Source organism: Athene cunicularia, assembly GCF_003259725.1.
Source record: "Athene cunicularia isolate RWA chromosome 14 unlocalized genomic scaffold, athCun1 chr14_part1, whole genome shotgun sequence".
Classification (NCBI taxonomy): domain Eukaryota; kingdom Metazoa; phylum Chordata; class Aves; order Strigiformes; family Strigidae; genus Athene; species Athene cunicularia.
In genome coordinates, this window is record NW_020799118.1 from 15314419 (window position 1) to 15337591 (window position 23173).

General features: G+C 40.8%; 1 protein-coding gene across 1 annotated transcript in view; it reads left to right on the forward strand.

Annotated features, from left to right (window-relative positions):
* Positions 1-6: 6 nt before the first annotated feature.
* The window catches only part of C14H16orf71 (chromosome 14 C16orf71 homolog), a 94298-nt gene continuing 71131 nt past the window's right edge, over positions 7-23173 (forward strand). Inside the window, exons 1-9 of the mRNA XM_026859249.1 lie at positions 7-184; positions 4428-4538; positions 5348-5824; positions 8569-8665; positions 9068-9203; positions 10177-10320; positions 11071-11142; positions 13380-13739; positions 15627-15786. Of these exons, the coding sequence (XP_026715050.1) occupies positions 4506-4538; positions 5348-5824; positions 8569-8665; positions 9068-9203; positions 10177-10320; positions 11071-11142; positions 13380-13739; positions 15627-15786 (1479 nt within the window). The 5' untranslated portion in view covers positions 7-184; positions 4428-4505. The remainder of the gene's footprint in view (positions 185-4427; positions 4539-5347; positions 5825-8568; positions 8666-9067; positions 9204-10176; positions 10321-11070; positions 11143-13379; positions 13740-15626; positions 15787-23173) is intronic.

Sequence of the window (23173 nt, forward strand, 5' to 3'; positions counted from 1 at the left end):
GGCGCAGGTGCGCGTGCGCCGCCCGGGCCGCCATTTTGGTGGTTCAGCGGCTTCTCTGAGGAATCAGCCTCGCACTGCGGGTCCTGAAACCTGCCGGTGTGCTGGGACGGTGCTGAGGGCACGGTTAGCTCGTCCCCAGGTCTGCGGCGGGCTGCGTGCCCATGAACACCGCCCCGAAGCGAAGGTTTGTTTCCCACCATCGCCTGCATCTTGACCTCTGCCTCGTTGGTGTTGTACCCAGGCAGCGAGGCTCCTGAGATGGACGTGACAGGAAACATCACTTCTAGTGACACGGAGAGGCTCAGGATTTCACATCTTGGTTGACCCAAGCTCTCCAGAAAGTGTTTGTTGTGAGCTGTCTGACAACTCTGCACTTTGTTTTAAACAGAGCACTGCTTGCTCCCAGAGAAGATGTTGGATGACTGATATCCTTAACCTTGGGAGACTGACCTCTTAAATTGGCAGAAGGAGCGGCAGTTTGGTTTTATTCCCATGACTTTTCTTGCCCTTAGCAACCTCTACTTCCTGACAGAGCGTAGTACCCCAGCCTTGGGCATTTCCCTTCCTTTTACCTAAATGGGATTCAGTGGTTGTCTCCTGTGAACGAAGCTGCCACTGTATGCATATGGCATATAAAGTATTTGCAAAGGTGCTTTTCAAGTTGTAAACTTCCCAGGGCATGAGATGAGTTCCGCTGTGTGTTTAGAGGAGTGTTGGTACATGCTACTGCAAATAACAGTGACAGTGTAATCATATGAAGTTATATCAATAGTGAACAACATACAGTCACAAATCTCTTAACCTTTCTCGCTGAAGAGAAAGTACTTATTGTCACGTTTGATTCCCCAGGAAACTGCAATTTTCTGCGAATATTAATTCTCTAACTTGGTAGTACGGCAATAGTCACTACTGTGTTGTCTCGACTCCTCATGTACATGAAGGAACACGTGAGGAAAAAGTCTGCCTTATAACACTTTGAGAGGTTAAAAATCGAGAGTGTGTCTACTGTCATCTATTTTTATACAAATGCAGTGAAAAAAAAGCAAACAAATTATTTTATCATTTGAGCAGTGAGCAGGGCAACATAAGAGAAATAGGGAAGAGGAGTAAAAACCAACTGAGAGCAGAGATGTCAGCCTTGCCTTTTCTGAGTTTCTCCCCTCTCTGTGCAGGCAGTTTAAACGTGCTTTTCTGAGAACACAGTTACAAGTCAGTCTGGCTAAGAATCCTGAAAAATTCTTTATAAATGAAGGGCTAAACTGCCTGTCGTGTGGCCCCAATTATGGGTGTATATGGTGAGCAGGGCAGAAAACTCAGCCCTCTGAACTCAGGTGGGAAGGAATGACTCCAGAAATGCAGATTTTATCATTCACTGCTGACAGTGAAAACCCTGGGAGTGCTGAGAATTATGCTGACCCTGAACGCACATGCTTTGTTCTTGTTTTGTACTGATGTTATCCCTTGTGTTCCTTCTTGAGGTGTATTTAAGCTCATCTTTCATTTGATCAAAGGGAAGCTGTTTGAATGGCCTCAGAAGGGCAAAGTGAGGATACAGAGCATCCATCTGAGCCTCCTGCAGCTCCTGTTCAGAGTAGCAGAACACTTCAATGGGGAGCCATACTTGCTGCAGTGAAAGATCAGCTGCCATCTCTGGACTCTGACACCTCCACAGTAAGCACTGGAGCCTGCCTTTGCTTCTCACTGTCTTAGAAAAATCTCTCAAAAGGAAGAGAAGGTCACCTTAGCCAGGCATTTCTGAGTAGCTAGTATGGTATCCCTGATGGGCTACCTGTTCTGACTGTTGTAACACTGTGCATTAATCCACAGCCTTCTGGATTATTTCTAATTGTCAAAGTGTAATTTCCATCTCATCTTTCTGTATTCTTCAGAACCTGAAAATGGGACTGATTTCTCCAGACAATAAGTATTTCTAGGTTGGGAAGAGGAGGGTAGTGGGTATCTTGCATAATAAGCCTTCATTTCTTCTTGTTTTTTTTCAGTCAAAAATACAGTATGAAAGAAGAATACTATTGATTTTAAATGAAATATAAGGTTTCATGCTTGAGAATTCTATGCTATTTATTCCATTAATGTACTTGCCAGACAGTAGGCCTGTTAGTATGGTTTTCTATGTATGAGGGTCACAGGAAAGTGATACTCCTGAAGACTTTGTGGTTCACAAAGGAAAGTGATATTCCTGAAGATTTTATGGTTCACTGGAAAAAGCATGCGGCAGATATTTCAGTCCTGGATTCTGCTTTTTTTCCTGCCTGTAAATCTGCAAGCCATGTTGCCTTTTTGTGCTTCAATTCTACCTGCAAAGAAACATAATGCCACTAACCTTTTAATATAAAACGTAAGATATAAAACGTAATATAAAACTGCACTGTATTCTGCACCATTATAGTTTTTTTTATTTACTGGGCCTTAGTGTCTGAGATAGGCTGCCTCTTGGTTGCTGAAGATCTCTTATTCACAGGACAGCAACAATCTGGTGGAAATAATAAAAGTGCCTGCCTCTCTAGTCCAAAGGCTAGCTCTGATACTGAGTTTTCCAAGGTGATAATGTATCTTGAGACTCGCTTATTAGTGACCTTTTGTCCAAATCAGAATATTTTGTTAATTTTCAAACCTATAAACTTGAAAAAATATTTTGGAACACTTAAAGGATATATTTTGTTCTAATTTAGTGTGGCCCTTAATGATACAAAGGGAGTCTTGTGAGTAGTGAAGGAGCCAGAAATGTCTGCATGGGCTATTTATTACTTGTTATTAATCAATCATCAGAAGTAGTGTGATCTAGTGGGTAAAGTGTTGGTACAGATACCATGCCTTCTATCACTAACATTTTGGACAGATTGCCTCGCTGTTTCTGTTCCTCTCTACCTATATTCTGTTTCAGTTATTTAAAACAACCTTTGGATTTTACTATGTGTCTATACAGTATAGATTAAGGCCCAACACTCAAAAGTTATTTTTAGGCACTCGTGTAAGTGTACAATAAGGTTAAGACAGAGAGATAGCTTTGGTGCCAAGTACTGCTCTTACTCTAAGTCACATTGAACATTTTTTACTTATAAACAGTCTCCAAATTTTCTGTTTCTATTACATGTGGAAAAAATTTCCTGCTGAAGGAACTGAGGCAATCTATTTGGCACTTACATGCTACCCTTAGTTTGCATTCAAAAGATCTGGTTGTATAATCCCTCTCCTGTTTAATGTGAAACAGTAGCCTGCTGAGCCTGCAGTTCCAGTGCTGCACCTTTGTCCGAGCAGCTTCCACTTGTGTGAACATGATACATTTATGCATCTGAGATCTGTAACCTCAATGAGCTGGCCTCCTGCATTCGAAAATGGCACTGACAAATGTGGTTTATGCCCTGAAGTACTTTCATTACCCAGATGTGTAGTTTATTAAGAGGAAATAAGTTCTTTTGCAGTTTGCTTCTTGTTAAGTAAAATTAATTACAGCAGACAGAATTCCCTGCAGTGTGAGTTACTGAAAATGTACATTTGCAAAACAAAGGGACAAGCAGGAAATCTGTGTCCTGACTGCTGAGCTGGTGCTTAATCTCACTTCGGTGTCTCTGCGTAAGGATACATCTCAAATGCGTATTTTATGTTCAGAAAGGAGATTTTCAAAGCTATTTAAACTCTGTCATACCAAGTTTAGATACTGCTTTGCATTTGGAATAGTGAATATCAGTATCCTGATTGCAATAATAAGCCTTCATGGCCCTGCCCAGCCTCAGCTGGGGCTCCCACCCATGTGCCCAGCAGCTCTAAGCTCAGCTATGGGCCTTCACTTAATGAGCTGTGTTGGAGGAGTGTTGGTTTCTAGCTACAGTCCTGTATGATCCAGGCTTTCAGCTGTGAATTGACTTTCAATCTTGATCTCTGACCTGCCTCATCACCACAGTATTGCCTTATGATCTGGATTATTGACTCAGTCTGGTTGCTACCTCTGGTCTGTCCTACTTACTCCTCTGAGGTGCTGTGGGACTGGGTTTTGCCTGATGAGGCTGTTGATGTGCTTCCCCTCCCAGCTCCCCTTCCCTTAGGGAGCAGCCCTGCTCTTGCTTCTCTATGGTGGTGAATGAGGTAGTGCAAAGAATCACTTGGGAGTTAGAGAACTTGCCTATTCTTCTCACTGCTTTGCTCAGAGGGACATTAGTCATCAACCTCCATGGAAATTCAATGGTTTTCATGATTTTTACTATTGTAGCTTGCTCAAATGTTAGGCTGCTACAAGACAGCCTAGGTTGAGTGTTGGGCTATCAGACTGTCTAGTGAAGATACAACTGCAGAGAAAATCCTTGTCTCTGAACTTCAGTTGAGTGGTTACAAGATAGGATTTGTCACTGCAAAAGAGATGTTTAGGTGAGTATTATAGTCTTATTTAATCTCTCTTTTTTTTTTCTTTGCAGTCTGATTGTGAGAGTGATGGGGAGCTTTTCATCTTCCAGAGAGAACAGCCAAACTTAATTCCTGACCTGTCAGAACTGATGGAGTTTTCCTTGGAAGACTCAAACATGCAGGTTGTTGACTGTTGTGTGCAGGCTGTAACCCCACTCTTCTGGTTGTCTCCAGTGTGGGTAGCTGCTGTTATTTGACCTATTTGACTGAATTGTGTGATAAAAGAGCATAGTCCCCATTACCTTCTCCCACTCGAGATTAGATCTTTCTTTCTCTTTATACAATGACTCTTTAAAGTTTTCTCTATTCTTGAGACTTTAGACCTTTTTTTTTTTTGTCTCATCTCCTTGCAGTTTTTGTTGTTGTCTTTTTACTGTGGTTTTTTTTTTTCCTTCTGTGCACTAACACTGTGCAATGACCCCTAAATTTTTAAGGGTATGAAACCATTTCAGCCACCATTTTATGTATCTAGAAAATGTAGAATAAGTTAGGACACTGTAGTAAGGAGGATAATTTGAAGTTTATCCTCTGAATAGCTTTTCAGATATAAAATTACTACATTGCTTCTGCAGTGATGAAGATTAGGCATCACAGGAGGCTGGAAGAGGAGCCAGCTGACCCTGCTGTTGCATCATGGGAAGACTAACATTGTGCTGCTTTTTTCCAGTTGTTTATCTTGGTGTAAGAAATGTTATATGATAAGCAGATGCAAGGAAAATTAATTTCAAGGATGTTTAGCACTTCTGGAAGTTAAAGTCTCTAGAAAGTAAACAGTCTTACTGTTTTCCATAATGAATATGGTGTGTGTTGTTTCCAAATGGTGTCTGAGTTGAAGCTGCTGTCTTTCAATCACTTTGTTTTGGTTTATTGTCAGCTTCTGAAGCTTAGGGAGATAGGACTTTTTGCATGTGTGTATTTTCTCTACCTGTAGCAAACCCAGGAAACAGAAAGACATCCATGGGAGATCTGGGACAGAAATCTGGAAAGTTTTGGTTTTCAGAAAAAAACAGATGGTGCCCAAGTCATTGCAAAAGATGTACAAGTGATTAAAGATGAGACTTCCCTTGCTAGTCATACTGAAGAAATTCCAAGCCAAAAGGGAGCTGGTCTTGAAGAGTCTTTTGCAGATTCCACAGATCACCTTGAAGAGAAAGAACTGGGCAGGGAAAAAGGGAACACTTGGCTTAATACAGCATTGTCTATGGAAGAGCTGGACAGTGAAAAGGAGAGAAGAAATCTGATAGAGACAAAGATACTCTCCAAAATAATTCTGGAGCTGTCACCAGGCCACCAAGAGCTAGATGTCAAGCCTCCCTCACCTGGCGTTAGCAACAGTCTAGAAAGCGTTGCGAAGGAAGAAACCTCCTCAGATGATCATCTTCAAGAACTGACCCATTTGTCATTGCAGGTAAGTGGCCCAAACAAAGTTTTGGGGAGTGCTGCTTGGGGGCTAGAGGACACAGTGTGTTGCTTGCAGAATCCTACTGAAATAAAGAACTGAAATACCAAATTCTGCACATGCCACTGTGTTCTTTGTTGCTTTCATTGTTGCCCTGAATTTGGGGTTTATTTGGTCATGTACTATACAAGCTGCCAAAAGCTCTCAGGGCTGTCACTAAAAGTCCATAATGGTAGCCAAAGCCATGGGTCAGCAGCATGGTTCGTGGTCTTGTTCAGGAGAGCCAACCACAACACCTGTCCCTTGAGAAGGCCGGGAACCTCTGTGCTCCCAGGTAGACCTTGCATTAAACCAGTGAGCTTTCTAGCCTCCAGCATCTTCTCTTTTCTGTAGCACTGTGGTAATGCTGGAGAGGAGAAGGTGGTTAGGGTTGTTCCTGAAGTCTTAAATCCCTTCCACCAAAGGCAGGTGCTTATGTTTGTGGGGTGACCAGCTCATGTGCTTAACTGGTATGTGGCCCCAGTGTGGAGAGGTTGTTCTCTTCAGTACTATAGTTATAGATCCCTACTTCCCATATTGATTTTTAAGATCATTGGACTTAATCAGCATAGAACATGAACCTGATATTCCTGTTCAAAGCATTCTATAGAATCAAAGTACAGATGTTTCCTTTCCTCTTTCATCCACACAAAAAAAACCCCTTTGATGTTAGAGCTCTTCTAGTATAGGCAAAGCATGCCTGTTTTTTTTAATTGTGCTGCATCATTTAACCATGCCATTATTGGAGGGGACCTTTTACAAGTGGTTCAAGGTTTAGTTCCCATCTCACCTCATATGAGTCAGTTGCTCTGTTAATTCAGGAGGTGTGATTTTCCTTTCAGAACCTGTTTGATATCACTGACTTCATTGAACTGAGGTTTGATGCTTTTGGGTGAGTACTGAGACCAGGCTCAGTGTATTCTCACTTCCATACCATGAGGGCAAAGCTGTATACAGACCTGTACTGACCTGTGATATAGTTCTTGTTGTAGTAAGCTCAGTTGTCAATCATTCTTCACTCTTCCAGACCAATACATCTCAATGCCATTGTCAAACCAGTATTAGTTTTGTGTTGGTGTGAGAGACCACACCTTGTGACTCATCAGGCTTTTACCTTTCATCACCTGCAACATGTAGTATTAGAATAGTTCTGGTTCAGGTATGTGTGAAGATTTATTGCTCAGGAAAGAGTGAGACTCTTCTCTTAAGTGGGAGAGATAGATGACAGAGGTTTTAACAAGGTGAAACCGCTTGTTTTGGAGACTGCTTCTGTCTTTCTAAAGGTCTCGAGTCATCATATGAAATGTATATTAGTTGTAGTTGTGGCATAATAGTCATAATTGACAGCCACCTTCCTTTAAAAAAAAACAAACCCAACAACACAGTACTTCTAAGTCTGGTTATGTTATTTCAGACATGTGGATATTTTAAAACTTTGATTTCAAATAATATTCAATGCTTTAAATGCATGTGAACTTTAGTGATTGCAGACTGGTTCTCACACATACGTTAGCAGCGTGCAGTGCGAGTGTACCCTCAGCCAGTGTCTATGACTCGTAGCAACGAATTTAATGATCCTATCTTCAGTGTGGGATAAACAGCTGTGGGATCACAGCTGATGATGACTGTACCTAGAGAAATGGGAATTTGCCCTGGTCAGAAGTTGGAGAGGAGGAAAAGGCTGTGGGCCTCATCTCAAAGGACTAAGAACCCAAAAGTCCTTCTCGTGTTAGTGCCAGTGAGAAGTTCTCAGCATTACTCAGGATCAGAATACGTATGCTTCATCTTGTATCAGGCCATCTTTTAATCTGTGTTACTATCTCGGGTGGTTTTCTGTAGCCTATATCAAAAGGGTTCATGATTATCAGCAAAAAAGCCTTAGCAGAGTAGATGAAGGAGCTGGATAGATGCACTGTCCAAAGAGATACAGTAAATGCATTCCTTTCACTGCAGCTCTTCCTTGTGGAACTGCTGAAAGGCAACCTGGCAGTGTAATTTAGGGACATCATCTTTTGGAGGTGGGAAAGGGTGAGGAAAGTTATTTGGAGAGATGGTTAGAGGGAAATGAAAAAATGTGGGGATCTGGTACTGTTGGTAGGTTTGAGAGATGAAAGGGAGTACTTGCTGTTGGAAAGACTTCACCATGTGAATTCATGTGGAAGACTGAGCCATGTGGAGGACATGGCATGAGTTCTGTCCCAGCTCATGGTGAGACGAGTTGAGTGGATATTTAGGATGGACTTAATGTTTCTCCTTTTAAGGAGCTGTCAGTTCAGTCCATTCTAGAAACATCTTTGCAGTTTTAAGTGGGGAAGAAGTTACTCTTCCTTTGTTACATTTGAATGAACATTGGTCAGTCTTTTACTGTTTGTTCTTAGTAATTATACTGCACTTGGCTATGGTAGACGTGCAGAGCCTTGGCAATGATGGGAGGCGAGCAGTGTTCAAGCAGTAAATAACCTTTTGTTAGTCATGCCAATGGCTGAGGCTCATGCTGAAGCAGCTGGGTCCAGAGTGACACACTGATTCATATACTGACAAGAGACAGTGGCATAGTATTGGAGATAGGTAAGGTGAACTTCCATGCTCTTTGTGTATTCATATGTGCCAGAAGAATCTGATGGAGTTACTACAAAGAATGTGAGTCAAAGGGACTTCTATTTTGTAGCAGTCTATGGGAGTGAATTTTCCATCACATTTCTGCTGTCTTTCAGAATACTGGGGAATGGGATCCAGGCAAGATTCCTGAGGAGCTGGAGCAGCAGAAAGATAACACTCATGCAGAAGTTGCTTTCCCCTCAGCAGGCTGTGGTAACACTGCTAAATTTAATACCAACTTTGCTGAAAGTGTATAAAAATAAATAAAACTCAGATTCCTATGTTTAAGTCCTTCCCTGCATCATCATCTTGAGTGTTGTGATCATAGTAGGGTTTTTAATGCTTCTGTAAAATATTTTTAGTTAGCTTCCCGCAAGATTTCATCTTGCTTTCATAGCTTGAAACCAGTGCTTTGTCACCTGTCATGGCCTGAGAGTGTTTCAGACAAGATGGATGAAGGCTTGAAGTGAATTAGAGCCAGATGACAGTATCTTTCTCCCTCCCCTTCTGACAGGTTGTAGAGAAAGGGACAACGTGAAAATGGGGGAAGGATATCTTGGGTGATCCCATGGCAGAAGACCACAGCTGGTGATTCTTTTTGTTCCTCTTCCATAGAGACCTCCAGGAGTAGGTCTGAAAATCATCTCATGGAAAAGCTAGAAGCGCTGTGTGCCCAGCAGTCCAGGATGGTGTCTCCACACTGCAGGTGGCCATCAGCCAAGCTCTCCTCTCAAGAACATCAAGAGAATAAGTAGGTCCTTGTCTGTCATATACCCCAGGTAATCATGACTGCCAATAGGGATACCTGGAAACATGGGGTGTTCTGTATGTGCTTTTCTCCATAGCCTCTGCAGAAAACTGATCTCATAGTTGGTATACAGACAGGAATGTTAAAGGGAAAAACTAAGACTCAGTCACTTATGTACATCTAATGATAAGCAGTCAGTATCCTGCCACTTTAGCATTCTCCATCAACCACCGATTTTGTCTAGACCTTAACAGACACTTGGGACAAATGGGAAAGGCGGGAAGACAAAGCTAAGCCAAATATCACGGCCACATTTTTTGTCATCTAGGATATTAGTTTCTCTTACTGGTACCTCAGTTTTGCTGAAGTATACAGGATGATTTTTTTGTAGGTATTGGTGGAGATGTCAGTGCATCTTGGAGGGTTCTGTGTGAAGGAAGTGGATTTCCAGACTTTCAGAGGGAACATCATCAATGGTGGCAGCACAGAGGAAACAATAGTGAAGCAAACCTTCACTATTGAAGGGGAAGTACCTTCATTGCCAGAGCAGGGAGAGCCACAAAGATGATTTGCATTTTGTATGCTCTGAAGGATAAAATAGAATTGCTGAAGGAGGCAGAGAGGAAAAAGGGACCTGTTTTTACAGATTGATACTGGTCTCTTAAAACTTGCAAGCTCTTTGGTACCATAACTGTTTTCATTTGTTCTACAGAATGATTTGACATCAGTTTTGGGGAACTAAATGTCCCTTATCATGCTGCCTGTGGTCTGTATTCCTCAGGGGAAGCTGAATCTTTGAGTTCAGCTTTGAAAGGTGGTGGGTAGTAGGCAGAAGGCAGAAGCAGAGTTTGAATCTCTACAGTAGCCAAGCACAAAGCTCCTTTCACAATCCAATTTTGATCATAATCCACGCCCTGCAGGACTTCTTGTCTGGATAAGGCGGAGGACATGCTGAAACAGTGTTTTCTATACTTAGGGATGTTGCCTTGCTATCGTCTTCACGAAGTTCTCTAAGGACAGACGTGATATTACAGCGCCTGCCAGAGCCTGTAACTGTGTACATAGATTTAAGAGATGCTAATCCACAGAAGTCAGTAACGCTCCCCGATGAGAAAGAAAGGTAAATTCTGACTTTATTATTAGTGAGAAGTAAGTATGAAAAAGTGGTGAAACTGAAACCTTTTCTCTGTATCTCATACTTGTGAAATGTAACTTTAAAAGTGTTCTCTTCTTCCACACCGCTGTGACCTTGGTGGGAAGGCACATCCCCTGGCTGAGCATAGACATATTCTCAGGAGAGAATAACTTGTCTCAGGACAAGTAAATATGTGGGGATGCAGGCAGCACAGAAAGGACACGCAAATCATCCCGGGAAATAACACTGAGAAAATTTCCATCTATAAAAGAGCAGGCAGTGACTGCAAAGCAATGTTTGCAGTCCGAGTCTGGCTAGTGTTCCAGCATCACTGTGTACAAAATGGACGTCCTTGGCTACATTCCTGGCAAGCAAGTGTAGGTGCTGATTTCTGTCTCCTGTGTGATAAGTGGGCCTTACAGTCAGTTATGGGAGGCCAAGTTCTCCTCGATCTGCAACAGGTTTTGGCAAACCTGTCCTTTCCCTAAGAGCTAATTAGTTAATAAACAGTTAATAGTTAATAAACAGCTAACAGATTTTGATGTGGTTGCTTGATTTTTTTGTTTTGTTTTGTTACAGTAATAATGTGGAAAACTATCTATTAACACCTAGAGATCTTCCCTGAAAGTTTCTCTCCCTTTTTTATAATAATTCTAAGTTTGCACCCTAGTAATGATGGAAAGAAAACATCCAGTTGGAACAGAGTTAACTAATATGGTCTAACTTGTTTCACAGTGCAAGCGACAGCTCCACTGAAGAAGAAGAAGAAGAAACTATGACAATTAAGGACCAAGCAGAAAGGAGAATGTAAGATTCTTTACCAGGAGCCTATTTCAAATGATACGGTGTTCACTTTTTCTGAAACTAAAATAATTGCCCTAACAGTGATTAGAGTGAGAGCTCATGTACTGAAATATCTCCATTCCTTGTCTTTCCAACAAAAAACCCCAGTAATAAAAGTGCTTCAATCTGGCCCCAGGAGATCACTCTTTTCTGTTGCATGGTAAAGATACTGAAGCTAGAAAATGGTTGTTGATCCTTGAGGCAGTATAGCGCCTTGTTCCTGTACAGCTTCATGGAAACAGCTCAAAAGACAGAGTAGAGCTGAGTGGCTGGGAAACCTGACTCTTTCTCCAGACTTGTCTGAATGACATGAGAACTGGTTTTAAATCACTCGGAACCAAACTTTGAAAATGTTGTAAGGAGTTGACTCAGACAAACCTTTATTTTTAGAAATAATAAAATATAATATAATAGATGTTGATTTAAAGAGAATATTAAATACATTGTGTGGGCAGGGATGCTCTTAATTCTCCTTAATTGGAGGGGGGAGGAAGAGGGGAAGGAGGAGAGGGTGTGATGGATGGAATCCTAAACTGTAAATTCTTCAGTAGGCACAGATGCCAGCCATTTCCTGTTGCTAAACTCAGGGCTTGATTCATACCCATAGGTTGTTAGATGTATGCTTAATGTGACGCAGATATGTGAAGCTTTAAACATCTTACTGCATTTATGCTCTGGATTACATTTAGAAGTCTGATGCATGTAAATTCACATTACATCAGTGCAGAGGACAAGCAGAACATTTGTATTGTTGTGCCAGCCAATTAATCTTTTTTTTTTTTTTTTAATGGTTTGAAAGAATAAATGATTTGACAAGGAACGGAGCCTGAACACTCAATATAATTTAGAACATCTAATCCAAAGCCAGTATAAAGCAGGGACAAGATGATGCCTGGGGAGCTTTCGCTGGCACTGATGCAAATGCAGAAGTTGCATCTGTGTAAATCTGGACTGCTGGAGAGCAGAGCTTAGCTGATTGGATTTTGATTCGTTTTAGTGTTGCTAAAGAACAAATGAAATGCCTGGCAAATGTTTTTCAGTTCTGTTTCTAAATAAGAAAGCCTCATGGTCTCAGGAGGGCAAGATTCTGATCTCATTCACAAGGAGTCAATGCCAGCTTCACTCTTATCTGGATAGAATTATTAAATGGCTACATATTCTGTAGTACAATATACCTCCGTATTAGGGCCTCAGAGGGTTGGTTGTCTTGATCTGCAGGCACTTAGCCTAGAAGATATGCTGTTGGTTTACCCCTGGAGTGCTGAGGTAGTCGGTGCCATCTCTAGCACTATACCATAAGGCTGTTCTCTAGTACATGATGCTCTCCTAAAATTACCACTACTTGGGCATACACAGTAATCCAGCCATTGATGTTAAATGTTGCTTTGATGGTTCTGGATATGGTGGCAGGAGATGAGAGATCCTTAAGGAGAAAGAATACAGTCCACCTGTTTGTTCTGAGAAGTGTAGGTTTAGTTTAGTTAAGTACAGCAGTACGATGCTGTTTTCTCATACAGGTCACCTAACCACATCATTAAAATCCAACTCCATCTGTTGCTCAGTCCGTGTACTTTTCAGCTACCACTAAAGTAAGGTATATTATTTGCTCATAATCACCAGATAAGCTACAAATTGATGGTTATCTTCCTGTAGCAGATGACTTAAACTCATCACTGAACAGAACTGCAAGACAGAATAACCATATCTGCCCATGATGTCATGATAGGCCATTTCGCAACAGAATACTGTCACAATACTGTGGTTGCTGACAGTTTTGCAGTCTCATTAACCTGGAGGAGACATGGATGAAATGAAGCCAAGCACACAAAAATCCTGAAAATTATTAGAACTTTTCTTCTGTATGTATTTGAATCCCAACCCCTGTATCCAAAGGGGATGAAAATCTGTAGACTCTAATTTGTGTGCCAACATTAAATTTGTTCAGGACTCTTCTAGTAGGTGTGTGTTGTGCCTGAAATGCAGAAGGGGTCAGTAAATTACCAGTAAGATCAGATTCATGTTCTGTCACTGTGGTGTTTTGTGTTGCCTGTGTGCTGGTGCTGCTATTACCAAGAGCTATTATTTGTGTAGATGCCCAGTCCTTGTTTTGAGCTGTCACTCATATGAGAAATTCCTCAGGGTTTGAATTTATTCATATAATGCTTTATCTTGATTAAATCTGGTTTTTATTTTCTTCACAGGAGGAATTGCTCAGGGAAAAGCCTGCTACTACAACAACTCCATATAGCCCGTAAAGAAGCCTCAGAGGTTCTTAGTGAAATGTCTACCCCAGCTGAAAAACTTGAAGGCATAAAACAGGATCCAGAAAGTCTGGAAGAGATAGGTTCCTCTAAAATAAGTCAAAACCAGTATTTTAAAGTGAGGCAAGAGACAAATGAATTGATTCCCAGGAGTTTGAAACCAGAGACAAGAAATACCCTCTTTTCAGGCCATGGGGGCAATGGAGCTGACATAGAAAAAGAAAACAAAATGGAAACTGAGAAGGTTCAAAATTCAGGAAATGCTTCAGAGTCTCCTCTAACTACAGGAGAATTGCCAAGGTATCATACAAGAGAAGTTGTCAGTGATTTTGATTATAGCTTATCTAATTGTCTAAAATTAAAGAACATTACTTATCCAGTGTGTAAGTTGGAGCAAAAGGCTGTATGGTTTTGTTACCTAGAAAGACAGCAAGTCCTGGCAGCCATTGCTTAAAGCTTTAGAGGCAGCCAGACTTAGCAGATCAGTGAACTGGCCTGGGATTAGACATGCTAGGGCACTTCTGACATAGTACATTTAGCCATTGTCTTTAGTTTTGTTCTGTGTAAGGGGAGGATAATGCAGTATTGATCTCCTTTATGTACTGAGATTTACTAAGCACAGCATCATAGAAGATAGGTCTGGAAGGGTCTGTCTCCCTGTATCAATACAGAGTGAGGTAAAATCAATAGAGAGTGAGGTAAAAATTTTCCCTGGCAGATCTTTATATAACTTGGTCTTGAAATCCTCAGTGGTGAGGATTTCTTGACTCCTCAGCTAATACATTTTGCTGATTAATTATCTTTACAATTGTAAATCTTTTCCTTAAGTCTAATTTAAATTATCCTATCTTCAATTTAAGCTTTTTATTTGTTGTGTTCCCATGAGGTATGGAAAATAATTTATTCTGTTTCTCAGCATAAAAACCCTTTTACAAACTGGAAGAGGTATCTTGACTTCTCCTTGTAACTTTTTTCCCAAACAAAGCAAATCTGACTCTTTGACATCAGGAAAAGTGCAAGAGCTTAGAGGAACAAAGTACACCCATGAGGAATGGGTTATACCACAGGAATATCTTGGAAAGCTTTAAAAAAGAGAGAAGTAAGAATAATATCAATTGAGGAAATAGCAGAGTTATTTGGGCCTCTGCCTCCTTGGGCTTAGTTTAATGTAGTGTATTCTGCATAAGGTCTAATTTTAAAGTGAAATCAGATGGTTGCCTTATGCACCTGCCCAGCTATTTGGGAGAGCTCCATTATACTGACTTTTCAAAGGTTATGTTCTGCCTGCTATTTTCAGAGTGAAATTTAACATTTTGACTTTGACATATGAGCCCTTGAAAGAATTAGAATCTGCCTGCTCTAGAGACTATTACTTTTTCACTGTTAAACACTTGCCTGCCCTGCCACTCGGACACTTCAGCTACTGTGTACTTGGTTTAAATGGCAGATGGTTGGTTGCATGGTTTTTTTCTCTATGGGATTCCTGACATTAAAGCTCATTGCTTCCATCAGTTCTATAAAACTCCGTTTTGTCAACCTGTTAGCCTGTCACATAAATGGCAGACCATGGCTTGTCAAGAATCTGGGTTATTTATTGTTGCTGAGTAATAGCTTACAATGACTTTAATGAATTTCAGTTTTCTTTCTTGCTATTCTAATTATTGTTGAGGCCCCTGGGGCTTGAAGATTCAGAAGAAATTGAACTTAATGTTTCCCATGGAAATGGCAGCTGAAATCTTTCTGCACACATCAAAATATGGAAAGATGGGAGGCCTTGGTTTAGGGCAAACATGTCACTGTATTGTAGCAGATAGGAACGGAAACAGAGTTAGACTGACAATTTTGGTGTGGAGATGGGGAGTGAAACATCACAAACACGCCTCTGCTTCCTGGAGTTCCAGTCTCCAAATAGGTTGTCACCACTTATCGGAGGTTTGAGGTCTGCTCCTTTTCTTTGGTGGGTTGGTTGGGTTTTTTTTTGAGAGATGATTTCATCCAATGACAAGTTCTTGTGTCCCCCCACAAACACAGTAAGTGCTTTCTAAATCTATTTTAGCCTTTCATGTCATGATTCACCCTCAAGTGTGTGGTATAAATATAAGAAAAATGAAATGCAAACAGATGAAGAAGAGTGCTTTTTCTCCCAAGTGAAAAGTTTAAGTGAAGCAGAATCTGTATATTTTTCAGGACAGAAGAAAGTAAAAAAGAGCTATCCCAAAAGGAAGAAGAGATGAAAGAGAGACACAGGAGATGCAGATTCCAGGAGCAGCTGGAAAGACTGCAGCCTCAGCAGTCAGTTACTGGAAAGCAGCCCATGGCAGAGAAAACCCCTGTTTTGTTTCACATGGTTAGTAGTTCAGCGTAGGACTGTCTCTTTCAGAATGGCTTCCTGGCCAAATGCAAGTGTGATCCTAGAACCAAAAAGTAATTTTCATTGCATTATTTAAAATCTGTTTGTAACGGAGTGCCGTTACCTGATGAGATGAGCAGTCCCACAGCTCTTCTCTTGTGCTAACAATACCTTTCTTTCCTTTCCTGTACGGGGAGTGCTCCCCCATACAGCTGCCCACCAGGTTTGACGTGTCGGGGTGTGGTAGGAGTCCTGGCTTGAGGTCAGTGGGCTCAGTGTCATCTACTTCACAGGAGCCAGACTTTCACACATGATTTTTCATAACTTAGAAAAAAAAAATATTTTACTGTCACAATTCTAAAGTAAAGCCTATGCAGAGTCCTGTCTAGTTGTCAGCCCTTAGCAGCTTTATATTTCAGTTTTGTGGGTAGACTTTGAGGACTGCGGGTTTAGTAATAGGTTTTGCTTTTGGCTGATGTCCTGATTAAGGGAGTATGAAATTATCCTAATTTTTCCCAGAGCCTAAAATATGGCTCAGAGGAGAGGGCTGTTTTTCCTCCTAAGAAGATTTGTATATGTAGTCTTTATTCATCCTTGCCCTGATTTCACTGAACACAAGGCCAGCTGAGAAGGTAAAAGATGAGAAACTCAAGAATTTGTCCGTGAATCCACCAAAATTACTTACTTGGGCTAATAGCAGTAACAAAGCTGTTCTGTCAGTACAAAAGTTGAAAGACCTTACAGCCCTAAGTTGGGGGAGGGACCATTCATCTTTGTTTTGTAAGCAATCGACTACTGTATTTCTGCAGATTGAAAGCATATTTTTTTAACACTAGATTAATCACTGCTGAGAAGCAAAGGACTAACAGACAGCTGTATTTCCCTGTCACCGTGCCTTGGCAAGGACAGTGAACTGCACAGAGCTGTGTTCTGAAGTGTGGAAAGGTGAATCTAGTCTTCAGCCTTGTTCCTTTCTCAGTCTGCTGGGAGATACCACCAAATTCCAGTTAGCCCTTGTTAAGATGCAGCACTTACTTGCTCATCAGAAATATGCTTGAGCCTTGCTAACTCATTCCTGACAATGCACTGAGCGACTGCTGAATTGTTCTGTATCTTGGTCACTTCCCATATTTGCTGCACTGAAGCCAATAAAAGAAAGATAACGGCGGGGTAATGTAGTTTCTCTCAAGTACAGCTCAGGGTATATCTACACTGGAGTCTTGCTGCAATTGAATTGCAGTGTAAATATGCCCATAATAGATTTAATGATGTTACTGCCAGTTGGTCACGGCATCATGGATGTTGGCATAAGCTAACCAGCCCAGGATTTACTCGGCTCCTGATGCCTGTAGGAACAGATAACTGGTACCTAGATTAACTGACAGCCTGCTTGAGGGGAAACCTCCGTGGACTTATGATGCACTGTTGGTAGAAACAAAATCAGCACAATCCATAACTGTGTTCTGTGGGCAGCTTTGCTCTTAGTTCTTCTTTAGAAATATTTATTATTAAAATTAAGAATGAAAAGTGTATCAGCATCATCTTATCAAATACAAGTCATTTATAAGATTACTTGAAATTCATATTGACAGCAGCATTTTTTCTTTTCATTAGATCAGGTTTTTCTTTTCTTTTTTCGTTTGCTGCACATAGGAAGACAGAAAAACCTGAATGTTTAAACACTTAAAACTAAAGAAGCTGTAATTTGGCAGCTGTGTCTCAGTGAAAATATCTAATATCTATATATAAACATATATATTCAAATAATGAACCACAGTATTTGACAGAGTAGCACGCTTTCAAATTTGTTTTTTAAGTCTTTTGTTTTGGCAATGATAGATGTTCAGATCTGGAACACTTGTCATGGTTTCCAGAATTCCCTTGGCCATTTATAATGTACATAAATAATTGAATCAAATAATAATCCAAGGGAAAGTTTAGAAACTGCTATTATTGTAGCTGAGGTACTGGGAAAGAAATGCAAAGGAAATTTTAAAAGCTGCATTAGGGTTACATTAGAGTTCTTGTCTAAAATTTGAAAGCAGTGAAATTCAGATTTAATTTTTTTTTTTTTTTTTTTTTTCCCTTAACCTAATTCAGTCAAACTCTGTACACAGCTTCACTCTGTGGGAAGCACTAATATAAGAATCGGGTTTGGGAAGAACAATTTCAAAACAGTGCAGGTAACTTAGGAGACTAAGAACTAGCTTTCAGAGATACTTCAGCATCTAAAGAAGGGGGTGATATCCAGTGGTATTTTCAAGACATGCAAGTACCAAGTTCCCCTGGAAATCAGCAGGCTCATCTAAGAATTCTGCCTGTCAAGTCTGTGTCTTTCAATGTCTGAATACTTTTGCAATCTGGCCCACCTCTTAATTTTAAAAATGCATGGAAGAACCTGGTCTCTTTAATGACTTCTTTTTTCCTGCTCCCCTCCACCACCCAAACTTTCAGTGAAACTTAAGACTGGCATAAGTTGATCTCTTTGGAAATGGGCCCCTTAACTACATTTTTAACCTTTGGATCCAATTTAGAACTTACTCAAGCATCTACAGTTCTGCTGAAAGCCAGCAGAGTGGTGATGTGATCCATGCTGTAAGGTCAGGTTGAATTAATAGTTTCAATAACGTACATAGAGTTTGTTTCAGTATTTGAGCAGAGTAAGTGTTATTGACAAGGGAGACAGAGAAGGAATGCTGCACACTGTAAAACAGTTAAATGGAAGGTGTAAAATGAAATTAGTTTGATGTGTCGCTTCATTTATCTTGCATACTGATAGAGTAACTTAGTACTAATGTTGATTTCCATGTTACATTTCCATTAGATGGGATCCAGATAGTAACTGTTGCTTTTGCCAGGCTCACATCTGAGTTTTATGTCAGGGATCAGCACAAACAGGTTACTGTAAGGGAAGGCAAGCCAGGAGCTGCAGGTGACAGCAAGGCAGGGCAGGGGCAGAGACCTCACCAGCAAGGAGTGCAGTCCCACAGTACCCAAACAAGCAAAGCAGAGCAGGTCTACTGAGGGTAACCAGTTGGCAAGTTTGTGGTAATGAGGTAGGTCCAAGATCAAGGCCAGAAAGTTAAGTCAGAGACAGGCCTGGGTCCAGTGACAGTACGTGGGGTCAGCCAGCAGCCCTGTGATCATCCAGATGTCTGCAGTGATGAAGCAGGTCTGAGATCAAGCCACAAAGTCAAATCAGTTGGTTAAGGGCTGGGTTCAGATGAGTGAGGTGAGGACAGGCAGAGGTGTAGCTGTGGTGTAGCTCAGTCAAGGACCACGGGCAAGTGTCTCAGTTTAAACACAGCTCCTAAGCGAAAGGGAAAGGGCCCAGCAGCAGCCTCACGCAACTCTTTTCACAGCACTCTCTGAAGTCACATGCCTGAGCTTGTGTTAGAGCTGGCCTTGAGCATAGGCAGCTAAACCACTGCAGGGGGTGGTGCTCATGGCCAGATGCTTTACATCCAGCTATAGAATTGATTTAATGGACGGCAACTAGTATTTAGCTTTTATTAAGCTCTTATTATTGGGACAAAATGGATGTTTTCAGCAGGGCTTCAGCTTGATTCTCTCTTTACCTTTATTGCTTTATCATGATGTGGCAGAACAAGATAATATAGTTTGAAAGCTATTAGGAACCACCTTGTTACCAGTACCTTATAAACAGGTTTTATCTACCTTGTGCAGCTAAACTGTTTAGAAAATGAATGTGTTGACTCATACTGAGGCATCTAATTTTTCTTGGCTACACAATCACTTTGACTAACCTTGTATTAGTAATTGTATTACCATGATCATCATCTTATTGCAGCTTAGCCTTACAGCTGACTTACAAAACAAAAACATTCAGGCATGCAACTGAGTCATTCTAGCTTAACAAATACATTATGGGGATACTTCCTCTTTCCTCTCATAAAACTAGACTCTATAACCTTTCTGTCAAAATTGGTAGATTTTTTTGCATTAATACACTGTTGATTTAGCTTACTGATGTCAGGTTAAATTCTCAACCAAAAGATTTTTCCGCTTGCATTCCCACAAAGCTAAAATTAACAATATACTATGGTCCAAATATTCCTTGTTCTTTTACAGCCTTATTTTCATTTTGATCTGATATCACTTCTATAGGAAAAATCCCTGACAAAACTTCTGGATCATACTTACCATCAGGAGTAGTGCTGAGGCACTGCATGTTCAGTGACTGTGACAGTTACCCTGGATTAGCGCAGAATGACTGAAAGTAGAGATTGACTTCCTGAATGTGTAGAAATATTTTTAGTTCAATTACTGGTCCCTTATGTTTTTGGGTTTTGGGGTTTTTTTTTATGTAGTAGGTGCCTTGATCTGCACTGATGTCAGTAAAATGCTTTTGATTCTTTAACTATCTTACTAAAATAGGTGCCTGTGATTTCCATTAATATTGTATGGGGGTCTTTTTAAGGCAGTAGTGTTGGCATCAACATTGGAAATTACCATTTTCTTACATCTTACCTGAGCACGAAGGGTTGCTCAAGGACACTGTGGGTCCTGAGATCCCAACCCAGCAGTTCACCAGCTGGACCATCCTGCTTGTGCATTTTACCAGTTCCATTGTGGAGCTGCTTACATGAATGCACTTAGGTCGTGTCCTAAGCAGTATTTAAAAATTCTCCCTTTTTATTGCAGTGTGGAAAATGCATAAAGGAAAAGAACTGTAAGAAGGTGAAATTCATGTCTCAATAGAAAGAATATACAAAGGCCTGGTCTACCAGTTATGAAAGGAATAGGTGTTGTGCTAGTTCTTACAGAAATGCCTATTTATCTCCAACAAAGTGGTGCAATATACATATTTGGAGAAGGCAAGGAAAACTGTACAATCTTATTTCAGTTATAATGATCTTGTAACACAGTAACTGAATTCTTCTATATCTGTATTACTCTAAAACTGATCTTGTAAGTATAAATCACCCTGTGCCCAAGTGTTTTCATTTACACTGAACCAAAGCAACCCTACGTTTACAACTGAACCCAGCATATTTACCCCTACTATTTTACTATAGCTTAACACACACCCCCATTAATTGTAAAAATTGAAAAATACTTCTACACTAAATCTTTTTCTGACATCAGAGCTGAATTTGGCTTGTGCTTCACTCTAGGTCTCACTCTCTTGGACTGACTCTGCGGGTTTGTGGCCAGCAGTGATGTGCCAAACAGCCAGCAGATGGCCCCTGCATTCCTCCCTTTTTTTACAGCGAGGTATTTAATGAGTTCCTGAAACAAGATTAAAATCTCTTGTACTTAATGAACCTGCTGCCTCAACTCAAGAAAGGCTTAAAAATAAACTAAGGCAATTAGAGATGTAGTTAAATTTAGCATGCAAAAACAGAAGGCCAAGATTCCTGTTTGTACCACAAGTCCAGCACACAGGATTCAGAATAGCATGGAAGTTCCCAAGAAACTGTTTTTCTAGCATAGGCGACTGTTAGCTGGCACAGAGCCTGTATTTCTGGCCTCCTCTTCATCTTCCCACTTGATGCCAGTGAAAGCAAACGGGGGGAGATTTGTTGTCCCAGTACTTGATGCTTAGGTTGATTTTAGCTGGTTTACGGTCTCCTTGGCCGTAGTCAGCAAGTCAGCGTAGTCAGCAAGTCAGAGGAGCTGAGACTGCTGCTGCCTCTGCCACGGCTCAGGGTGGCACAGATCTATCCTAAGGATCTAGGCCTTAAATGTCTTTGTTATAAACAACTTCCGTTACACAGGCAGAGTCTGATTGCTTGCTCCCCAGGTTCTCTGAGTAAGAGATGTTATGGAAGTGTGTGTTTTGGCACTCTCAGGGCAAAAAATTAAAGTGTGTCAGAATCTTTACAGACTGATGACTCTTGTCAGTAGTTCTGCTCACACAACCAGAGCAGTTAAACGACATACATTAATCCTGCTTTAATAACCTGTTGTGTGCTTCAATAGGTTTCTCACTCAAACTGCTGCATATATGCTCAGAACCAGGAATCCCAACTTCTGCACTTCATGCAACAGAACCACCCAAAAGCCATAGAGAACCTTCCGTTTAAACTTCGTGTTCAGACCCAGTCTGATGGTCTCAGAGGGGCTCCCACCTTTGTCCATTGCACTTCCCAGCTGTGGAATGAATCGAACAGTCAGGTCTTGACAAAGAAGTGACTGCTTTCAGTGCTGTTTCTCTGATTGGAGTTTGAAATGGCCCCAGGAAAATGTGAAATATTTAATCCTTTATATTCCATGGCATATCTTAAAGTGATTAAAATGAGTTTAGACTTATTCTTGAATATACTTACACATTATCTTGGCAGATGAGAACATTCATTGCTGTTGCTTAAGGGAAAGGTTAATATAAGTAAAAAGAATATAGTTTCCAGAATTACATGCATGAACTTGCTGCCAGTAGAGGTCCTAAATACTCCTCTATTCACATTAGCAGGATGGTTCAGATTAAACTTGAAGACAATAATGTAAAATGTCCATGGGCTAAATTCTATTTCTCATTTAGAAGAGGGCAGGGGGAGAGAAAACCATTTCTGTACCTTTTGTCTCTTCAGGACTTGCTCTTTGACAGGTCCTGTGTTTGTTGGCAGAAGAAATAGCTACCATAAGTTTTCAGTGCATATGAACAAATGCCAGTCATGTTTAATTATACAGATAAATACTTTCTGTCATGCACCTCTTCCTTGGAATCAGAATAGAATTCACAGCTCCTGGCCTTACCTCAGGGCTGTGATCAGTGATGCTATTTGTAGATGGAAGGAGGCTGAATCTGTCCCTCTGTGTTTCAAAGGGGATGTACAGGCTTGTCTGACAGAGCCACACTATTGTTGAAGAAGCTGTATAGTTTAAACTGTAGTCCTAGTTTTTCTTATACCTTCTTGTTTAGCATTATGACTTAGGTTGGACTATGGTTCCAAATCTTAACACACTGGGGGACAAGCTTGGTCACAACTTGTAAACACATTATTACACAAATAATAATTATCGAAGCATTATTCTTAGTGGCAGGGAATGGAATTCAAGCATTTATTTGAGCTTATAGAGTGGAAGTATCCTGCAGTTATTTTTATTTTAAAACCACAGAGCTTTGTCCAGCTATGTGCCAAGCAGCTGGAGTTCCCACAAGCTTCAGTGCACATTGTAAGCACTTAGTTCTCAGAATCACAACCCCCATATTTACTGCCTTGGAGACCTCCCAGGTCTGAAGGGTTATCTGCATAGTATTTTGCAGCTGGATGCAGATCAGAGCTGGACACAATCCACTTATAAACTTGAGCTGATAGTTTGAAAAGCAGGCCACTTGATCTCTGGTAAAACTTCCTAATAAAGCAGCTGATCAGAGTTTGCAGACACCCACACCCACCCACCCCTTTTTTTTTTTTTT